At 39.8% G+C, this 10520-nt stretch overlaps 1 protein-coding gene across 1 annotated transcript in view; it reads right to left on the bottom strand.

Annotated features, from left to right (window-relative positions):
- The window catches only part of LOC140235879 (uncharacterized), a 44220-nt gene extending 39210 nt beyond the window's left edge, over positions 1-5010 (bottom strand). The window contains exons 1-4 of the mRNA XM_072315873.1: positions 5002-5010; positions 3785-3797; positions 2323-2634; positions 630-971 (exon numbers count right to left, since the gene is read on the bottom strand). Of these exons, the coding sequence (XP_072171974.1) occupies positions 630-971; positions 2323-2634; positions 3785-3797; positions 5002-5010 (676 nt within the window). The remainder of the gene's footprint in view (positions 1-629; positions 972-2322; positions 2635-3784; positions 3798-5001) is intronic.
- Positions 5011-10520: the final 5510 nt, after the last annotated feature.

Genomic DNA, 10520 nt, shown 5'->3' on the forward strand with positions numbered 1-10520 from the left:
GTGTGTGTGTGTGTGTGTCTGTGTGTGTGTATGTGTGTGTGTGTGAAAGAATATGTTTGATAGTGCAAACAAAGTGGTTGATTGCCTGAACACATGTCACTATGATGACAAAATTACTCAAAGGACACACTTATAATTTAATGATCCTATCAGACCGACACCCTTGAGTCATACGGCCAGAGAGCTTGATACTGATAAAAAGTCCAGGTGCATGAGTCAAATAGCTGACTTGTCATACAGCCTGTCAGCTTAACATTAGGTTAAAAGGTCAAGAGACCGGCACTAGGCAAACAAAGCCTACACTTCATACGCAAAAACAAAACAAAAACAAAACAAAACAAAACAAAAAAGTAAATTTCTTCTTCTTCTTTGTTCTCTTCTTGTCCTCCTACTTTGTATTCTTTGAAATTGGTTAACATTTCTCTTTAATGCATCATTTTTTTTTAATAGTAAATTGGAGACCAGTAAAATAGACACTTTTGTGCGGAAAGGCTACTTTGCTAAAAAATATAAATGAGCGATTTATACTTCCACGTTACAAATCTCAACAAGAACATTGTTTTAAGTAATATTAATAATTGCTTGCCACCTATAGTTCAGAAACGTAAAATTGGCAACATTTCAAGAACCTGATAAAGGCAGAACTGTGATTTTTCGAGTCGACGTTCCATTCAGCGAGTCACCGGCAGCAACGCACATGAAGGTTTGCCCTGTCCCGTGATTGGTTGAAACAGTGATTGTCTCGAACCTCTCGTATGTGCCATCAGAAAGTGTGATCTGTTGTGAAACCACTGAAATGAGTCTCTTTCCCGACTCTTCGGTCCATAGCATGGAAACGTTAGGTTTGAATCCACTCACGACACACGTTAGAGTAAAGGAAGGGGTGTTGGAGGGAGATTGATATGTACACCGGCTTTGACGAGACTGACTTCTATCAGCACACTCCGCAATCGTATGTCTTGATGCCATCGCTAGGAAAATAAGAAAATCATTTTTGAAATGACGTATATAATATTATACGTATCCTAATCTTTACTCGGCAAATAGCTGAAATGATATTATATCACCTAATACTTTGCCTTTAAGAGTTGTTTTCGCTTTTGGTTTTGTTTGTTTGTTTGTTTTTTATTTGCTATTTTGCAAAATGAGATTACAACCTGAACAATGCTCAGGTAAAGTAACATAATTATGATCATTGGATGATAACAAAAAATAAATCAAACTAACCTGTTTACATTTGGATTCGAAATTTAGGATGACTACATGTATATAGCTTTACGATTCAAAGCCAAAATCACTGTTTATATACCTTAAATTCATAAGTATGATTATAAACGCAAAAAGGAACGGCGTTACAAAATAAAACGGAAAAAAAAACATCATTATTCATAGTGTAGTTATAAAGCTATATAAAAAAAAACATGTTACAAATTATGCGAAAAGCGAATGTGAGATAAATGACTGAACCTGTCTGAGTATATATCTTTTACAAGTAAAATTTTCGTTTGTCATAGAAAACTCGGTCATTGTTGAAAGTCTGACTGTGTTTTAAACTTGGTGATTGCTTTATTAACGCCTTTTTAGAAACTGCTGCTTAAGGGGAAAAGAGCTCAATATAAAGTGTATCAAAACATAATTAATGACTGATTTATAGAGAAAGTTCACACACCAATTGCCCGCAGTATAAATCTATTTTGTTGTAAGGCTTAAACAGTAATGTCAAATAGGAGAGTTGTTATGACACCACAATGTGGAAAAGACAAGGTCCATTTGAAAAAAAGAAATATTTTGAAATGTATTTCTTCTACTCTGACACATTATACAGTGTTTTTTCTTTATTACAAAGTTGTCTCTGATATCTTGCTTTATCTGTTTTCTGTGAAATATGTGATATTAAAACAGTGTAGCAAATCTAATAAATAATGTAATGCTTTATCAAAAACAAACTAAACGGAGGGTAAGTGTGCTTGTGAAAAAAGGGACATCATGTTAACATGTTCTGACTAAAAATATTAAAATACTTTATGTGTCATAGAGTATTTCTTCCAAGCAAAAGGCTTGATTGCAATTAGTCTCAGTATCCCTCACCACAATTACTTTTAAAATTGGCTTCATTGAAAGCTTTATTTTATGAGTCAATGTGACACTATGATATTTGACGAACTGTCACTGACATGTTGTTCTTTCGTCTTCTTCTTTTCAGATTAGCTTGAGTGTTTAAAGCTTCTTCTTTTTGTATTTCTATTTACCGGTAACCTAATTCATAACAATATTTTTCTCTCTCCACAAATCATGACGTGGATAGAGACATATAGTACTTACAGCTAATAGTGATGATGGTGGAATTTTCCAAACTTTCGGAATTTTTTAGTAACACCTGACAATTGTAACGACCCTCATCTGCCACGTCCAAGCTGCTGATGGCAAGGCTGAAGTTCCTGTCAATATCAAACCGTTCCTCCAAGCTCTCAAAATTTCCATCGAAATATCCAGCCTTACGAGTCTTCTGTTCGGGATTTAAGAAACTCTCCTTTTCCCAGTACACAAATTGAGGCTCCTCCTTGATGTCGCATCGCAACAGCATGTCTTCTCCTTTCCATCCTTGAACGTTGGGGGCAGTGCCTACCACTGACGCTATACGGCAGAAATCAAAAGTTCGCGTGATTGTATCATGCGTGCATAGAACTTCATACATAATATGGCATTCTACTCTAAGCTTCTTGTATGCATGATGCCTGTCTTCTTGCCCCCCCCCCCCAAAGAAAATGGGGGGGGGGGTGTGTAACAAAGATTTTGATACCCCAGTCTGTCTGGTATAACTAACGAAAAGTTGTTCACTCAATGTCCTTCTTACCCTTTCAATAATAAAATGTATTGGATGAACTGAGTCTTATTTTTAAGGTGAAGTTAAAACATTTTTGTCCGAAAGAATGAACATTAATAGGTAATCCAAACTCAAATCAAATAATCGATGTTGTCGTAATGAACACATATACAAATTGCTTTCTTTTCTCCATTTAATTAAGGTGATCACAAAGATAAGATGTAAGAATAATACAGCACAAATGACATCATAAGCACACAGTCTTGTGACCATTCTACTCTTGCACGTTTTGAGACCAACCAAAAGTGTCCCCAAGAAAAAGGAAAATATTGTCCGGGGAAAAAAACGTAAAGTAATTGAAATGGTAACAGATAAATCTTAATTAGAGTCAACACTGTTATAATTCTTCGTTGAAACACCACAAATATTATCTTGATAATCATTAAATAACAAACAAACAGACACACATACACACGCGAATAAACGTTAATCGAGACTGGGACGACGACAATTATAAAAAAGACTAAAAGACAAGACAGAATGAGAATAATACAAGAAGATAACGCAACGGACAGAAAGGCAAGAAAGAGCCAGCGAACCTCAACAGAACCATATCGAAAAAATAATGAGATGCTTGAAAAGGATACGGATATATAGAGAAACAGAGAAAACAAGAGAAGTAGCATTATCAAAATCAAATCTACTTTGTAAAAGTAACTGTATCAGGACAACAGAGACGAGAAAATACATGACAGTTATTTGTGATCCAAATTTTTCGATAAGCACAAGTTGATTTTATTGCATTAAAGTTTACATCATGTGGTGACTATACTGGACCAATGATTCAGACGTTTGCACAGCTTGCATGCATTTTCTGAATGTAATAACTTATACGAATGGTTCTCTGAGACTTTTTTCAGACACACTTCGATTCTGCGGAATAAAAATGGAGGCACCCACTCACAAGATGGTGCTGGGAGAGGGAAGGAGAAATAAGGGGTACATGATGGGTTTACAACTAAAAAAGTTTAAAACTAAAAGAGCGCAGAAAATGCTGTACATTGTACAAAGGCAATAAAGAAGAAAATACTCTGCGAACAACTTATATTTATGTTTGTACATGAATGTGTATGTACAATGATGATACAGAAACCAATAAATCAAATAAAAAGAAAAACGAGGAGAAAGGGTATCAAAAATTAGAAAAAAGAAAGATTCGACAAAACAAGAAGAAACAAAAAAACCTTGATTAAGCAATGAATAATAATGGTCAAGGCCCACAAGACGATTAGCCATATCAGGAAAGTATATCGTATAAAGCACCTGCAAAGTTGGCATACTGAACTGTTGGCAGCGGAGTTGACTACAAGGTATCTATCTGTGACAGCAGGTATATAGAGTAGGAAGTAAAATGAAGATGGAATGTGATATGGGATGTCTTATAAAACCGGAGGCAGTCTGGGAAGAAACATAAAAGTTGTGATTACTAAACGCATGATATGAGACTAAACAAAATGTATATTTCTTTCCATTGCATCAGTTTATCAAAACAAACAATTTCGTTCTTGTTTAAAACGAATCCAATGAAGGTGCATATTTGATGTCTATACAAAGGAAGTTGCAGAAACTTGGACCTGTGTAGATAGATGTCTGCTGAACTAGCACAATTCTTAGCAAATGCTATTGGAGATTCTTACTGTCTAGTTGGATGTTTATTATGTGTCAGGTTATGATGACATATGAAGTAAAAAAAAAACAACAACAAAACATCAGGCAGTTTTTTTATTGTAATTGTACAAAAAATATCGTACATGTATTTCCATTTTAGCCTTATTTAAAGCCACTGGGCTTTTGAAACACCGAACGAAAAATGATACCAAAATAGATTAGCTCTCACAATCTTTGGCCTGCGTAGTTATATGTATTTTTTTTTTTTTTGTAAAATACCTGCATTTCGCAAATGAAATTGCCTGAAAGGTTATTTCTCAATATACGAATTGTAGCTGCAGATTAAGGGTTGTTTTTATCAAGACTGGACGTCGGTGGACATAACGCGATTAAAGTAGGAAAATTACTTTATTGTACTACTGCAGAAACAGGAAATGGTGCATAAAATACTTAACGAGCGATAAGTGTCTATAATATGCAGTATCAAAATAGCAGGTAAAAGCACTTACCTTCGCCATAGTGGCCACAGAACACATTAGCAGTCAATGTTAACAGGAGAACGAGGTAGTATCTTCTATCCATTACAGGTAGTCAAAGATTGAGATAATCAATCGAGAATTAATTGAATGCACGTTATGATCGTACTGTCTCAGCAGACTGTCAAGTAATCACACTTATAGTAATAAAAAATGGCGCCGATTGCACACGCACCCAAATAATGCACCGATCCGAGACGGACCGAGCTCTTTTCTTGAGTGAGTGCGTGGGAGTTAGTGCAATGTTCCTACCCTCGACGCAGCCGTTTGCTTGCTGACATGTTCGTGAATTCTTGATATGTCTCGCATAATATTATTATGTCCTTTAAAGCTGATCCTTTGGCTCTACTGAGTTTGTAGGAGACATGACTGTTTGTTCATATCATGCATGAATGACATCGTACAATACACACATTCTTTTCCCAAATCCAAAGGCAGCCCTCCAATCTGAATAATTATACAGAAGTGTTATCTGTACAATTGGATTGCGTGGAGTCTTCAGTTTAGCGCAGGGCACTTCAGCATCCATATCATTATAGTTATGATGAATAAAGTGGTAGAGGTTCAGTGGCTTACAACGGAAATAACATGCACACACAGTTACTCATAATCATGGCTCATCTGATAGCAAATCATATCCACATGTTACGTGTACGACAGTACCTCTAACACACACTTCATCATTCATACAAACGAATGAACCTAATCTCTTCAAAGAAGTAGAAGTAATGTTTAAGCCGGCATGACGTTATTGAAACAAATCAAATGGCTTCAATTTGTCACTTGATATGATATTGCTACAGGCATTATAAACACACTTCACAAAATGTAACGATATACAACACGTGCTATAGGATTAGTCCTCGAAGAAGACCTTAACGAAATCGAAAAAAATATACCATGTCATTAAATAAGGAGCCTGGTACACTTGAATGTCATTTGGTTTGTTGTTGTTGTTAATGTAGTTAATGCTGTTGTTGTTGTTGTTGTTGTTGTTGTTGTTGTTGTTATTTTGTCCACAAGTAATATGAATACTCCTGAATCTCCACAGGTAAAATAACTAATCGATCGTGACATTTCCAGTGTCATTATCATTAATATACGCACATTTTGCGATAGTGTCTTTCGGGGAAAACTTTGTTGTTTTCCTCACACGCGAGAAGGGGATAATCAGTGAGGAAATGAACGAAATCTCAAAAGCGACAAAATGGATAGGAACGCAATGGTTACTTCAATTTTGCTCCTAATGCTGGCATTGACATAAAAGAACTATTATGGAAAGTTGTTTGCATCAATTGTGAGCATGAGTGGGTAAGCAACACCCCCTGTCTTTATATAGAAGTGTCCCGTATCTACACAATGTAGAAGATTCCAAGCAGTAACCTATGTGTGACATGGTAGTAAAGTAACAAAAAAAAAATCTTTGAATGTCCTTTTGCATTTAATGACACGATGATACAGAATACAACGGTGTATTATACCCTGCATGGACTTTGTACCCAGCGGTTGTCACAGTTTTGAATAACAGCACAGATTTTGAATCGAATCAAGCAACACGTTTTCAACAGCGTGCACATCATAACCGCTATTCCGTAAGGAGATCCGAGAGTCGAGTCAGTGGTCACGTGATCACAGGGTTTAAGAAAGAACCAAGGGTTATCTATTTCAATTCATGTCTGCTTTGACTAAGGGCATACATGAAATGAAATGCTCAACCTAACATGATAGAAAACATGTCGTGAGAAAGATGTAGAACTCCGATTTTTTTCTTTTCATTTTGCCATGAAACGATAATGTCGACACAAATTGTCGCCTCAGCACAAATTGTCACCCCCTGAAACAGGCGGCAAACTATACAGTGCATGGAGCTGACGGCAAAAATTGCCATCCCATCACAAATTGTGGGCCGGTGACAATTTTGTGCTGAGGGCTGACTGCACAAATTGTCGCTTGCCCTTGAAGCACAATTCTATTACATAACACTCGTACAAGTATTCCGAGGGTTAGCATATTCCACGTGTTCAGGCAGTGCATCACACAAAGGAAATTCAAAGTAGTTAAGATTCCAGTGTGTGGAGTGTGAGGTGTTCACGGCTATAAAGGAGTGTGTTTGTAAGGAGTGTTCATCTTTTTCATGGGTGACCGGCAGTGTAACAGGAATGTCGAGCGACGTGCAGCAACCCAGCAAGGAAGGCGTAGAGACCCAACTAACATCTCAGGCCGCGGAGATTAGGCGGCTCTCGGAGATAGTTTCTCGCCTAGCAGAGTCCGGCTCTGTCCAGGGCCAGCAGCATGGCCACGAACCGAACACCCGGTATCCAATATCTTCCCCCGGCCCGTACCACGAGGCTGACGACGATCTCTGGAGTATCATCGCAGGGAGTGATTTTATGTCCCAGTCGGAGGCGCCCGCGGGTCAGATGTATGACCCACTAGCCACTTTAGCTTCCAACCCCGGAGGAGGGGTTGATGTTTGGGAGGCGGACGTGGATACAAATTTTATGAGGAGGCCAACAAGGTCTCTCCGCCTGTATATGACGGTTTAGTGGACCGAGTCACCAAGGCGGTAACTCTACCCCCTCAGAAAGACACTATACAGAAGATACAAGAAAAATACAAGCCTCCGGCCAACGCCGCGGCAGCCTGTGTGCCGCGCGTGGACCACGAGATCTGGAACTCCCTTTCCCCAAGGGCAAGGGCCACAGATGCCCAGTCGCAAAAGTTACAACTCAATATCGTGAAAGCTCTGCTTCCATTTGTTGAAATGTTAGCATATCTCAAAGAAGTCGGGAAAGGCAAAAAGACCGTGGACATCGAGAAACTGCAGCGGCTGGCCGTCGATGGCCTTACGCTAGCCGGCTATGCCAGCTACCAGACGAGTATGAAACGTCGGGAGGACATCAAACAACACCTCAATCCCCGTTACCAGGGCCTGTGTGCAAAGTCTGTGCCAATTACGGACTCCCTGTTTGGGAGCAATCTGCCTACGACGTTAAAAAACGTCTCGGAAGCTTTCAACGTGGGTCGCAAGGTAGAGCCCGGCAAGCCGATTTCCTATCGCGACCGTCAACGCCGTCGCAGAGACGGCGGCCCCTATCAACGTGAAGCCGCGTGGCGAAGGGATGTTTTTCGACGACCCAGGCCTCCAGCGACCGCTTCCCGGCCGCCACCAGCTGGTCCCCAGGCCCCAGCCTACGGTCGACCATTCACCCGTCCCTATAGGGCCTCGTACACCCCAGCCAAGCCTGACGCAAAAAAAAAAAAAAAACTAAGAGTGAGTAAATTCCCCAAGCCGGGAGACTCAAGTTTTTTGTGGATAATTGCTCTCACATAACATCCGATACACGGATTTTAAATGCTATTTCAGGTTACAAAATTGACTTTGTAAGAACGCCCTGTCAATTATCCAGGCCACATAATATACCTCTTTGTGCGGACGAAAAGAAAGCCGTTTCAGCAGAGATTAATACACTTCTGGAAAAAAATGCAATAGTAGAAAGTCGAAGAGAAGACTGCAAATTTGTTTCCACTATCTTCACGATTCGGAAGAAAACGGGAGATTTGAGACCAGTTATCAATCTCAAAAACTTGAACGTTTTTGTAAAATATGACCATTTTAAAATGGAAAATATCACGTTTGTTAAAGATTTGGTTCAGCATAATGATTTCCTAACTTCTCTCGATTTAAAGGACGCATATTTTTCGGTCCCAATTCATCCTGAGCACTGGGGATATCTATCCTTTTTCTGGGAAGGAAAATTTTATTCCTTCCAATGTCTTCCATTTGGTCTCAGTTCGGCGCCCCGTGTTTTTACCAAAATAATGAAACCTGTGATTGCTGCTATTCGCAACAGAGGAATTAGAATTAGAATTTACCTGGACGCTATTTTGATTCTTGCTCACTCACTTCGAGAAAGCATGGAGCACACAAACTATGTGTTTCATCTTTTGTCTAATTTAGGTTTTATTGTAAACCGTGAAAAGTCGGTCATGACGCCGACGAATTCGGCGCTCTTTCTCCGGTTCCAAATCGATACCCGCAAAATGTCTTTTCAGTTGCCAACAGAAAAAGTCCAAAAAATTCAATCCAAGGGTGACGAATTACTAAAATCCGATCGAGTTTCAATTCGCGACCTTGCCAGCTTCATTGGTTCAATTATTTCTTCTTTTTTCAGCGTTTCCCTGCGGGAAAATGCACTTCAGACCCCTCGAATGGGCAAAGACAAAAGCTCTTTACGATTCAAATGACGACTATAGTTCTTCTGTTTCTCTTAATACAAGGTTACGTGAGGAAATTGGATGGTGGCTTAGTCAAGCACCGGAGAATTTTACAACCCCAATTCATGAACCCCCGGTCTCAATCACAGTGTCAACAGATGCTAGTAACACAGGTTGGGGAGCCGTCTGTCATAATGACAATTCTTTCTCTCAAGGCGTCTGGCGCCCAGAGCTAAGGTACATGCATATTAATGCCCTTGAGCTTCTAGCAATAGAGCAAGCATTGCTTACCCTCTGTAGCGAGTTCCGCAATAAACACATCCATATTCAAACAGACAATACTACGTCAGTGGCCTACATTAATAAGATGGGCGGTAATGTACAGAAAATTAATGAGATCGCATTCCGCATTTGGTCTTGGTGTATAGAAAGAAAAATTTGGATTTCGGCATCTCATGTTGCCGGTGAAGCAAACAAAGAAGCGGATGTTTTGTCCAGAAGGGACATGAATAAAGAATTAAGTTTGCGTCCAGGTTGCCTCTACCTTTGACCCAGACATCGATTTGTTTGCGTCGGGTAATGATAAGCAACTGCCATCGTATGCGTCGTGGAAATGTGATCCAAATGCGAAAGCGTTCGATGCTTTTTCAATCTCATGGAAATGTCTAACTCCGTACATTTTCCCCCCGTTTTGCCTCGTTTCTAGAGTCCTCAACAAGCTACAAACGGACAACACACGAATAGCACTCATCATAGCCCCGATATGGAAAACCCAACCTTGGTTCCCCGCCATTCTTCGCATGACAGTTGCCCCGCCCCTTCTTCTACCGATGGACTGCCTACGCCCCGTTGTTCATCCGATACCAAAAATGAGGCTAGCCGCATGGACTATCTCAGCAGACGCTGGGATGCAGCAGGTTTTTCGAGAGAAGCTTCCCATCTCCTCGCTCTCTCCTGGCGCAGCGGGACTAGTAAGCAATACGATTCAGCCTGGAAACAGTGGACTGATTGGTGTCATAAACAAAGGACCAATCCACTCACGCCTACTTTAGCTGACATTGTTAATTTCCTTGCCTTCGAACATTCCCAAGGCAAGTCTTACTCTACAATTAATTCTTACAGATCTGCCTTATCATCTGCGATTCCACGAATTAATGGTCAGCCAACATCCTGATGTCGTTCGATTAATGAAAGGCATTTTCAATCAAAATCCACCCAAACCGAAATACTGTAGCACATGGGACGTTTCTATTGTTCTGAACTATATCGCTGGT

The sequence above is a fragment of the Diadema setosum genome, chromosome 12, assembly GCF_964275005.1.
Source record: "Diadema setosum chromosome 12, eeDiaSeto1, whole genome shotgun sequence".
NCBI classification, from domain to species: domain Eukaryota; kingdom Metazoa; phylum Echinodermata; class Echinoidea; order Diadematoida; family Diadematidae; genus Diadema; species Diadema setosum.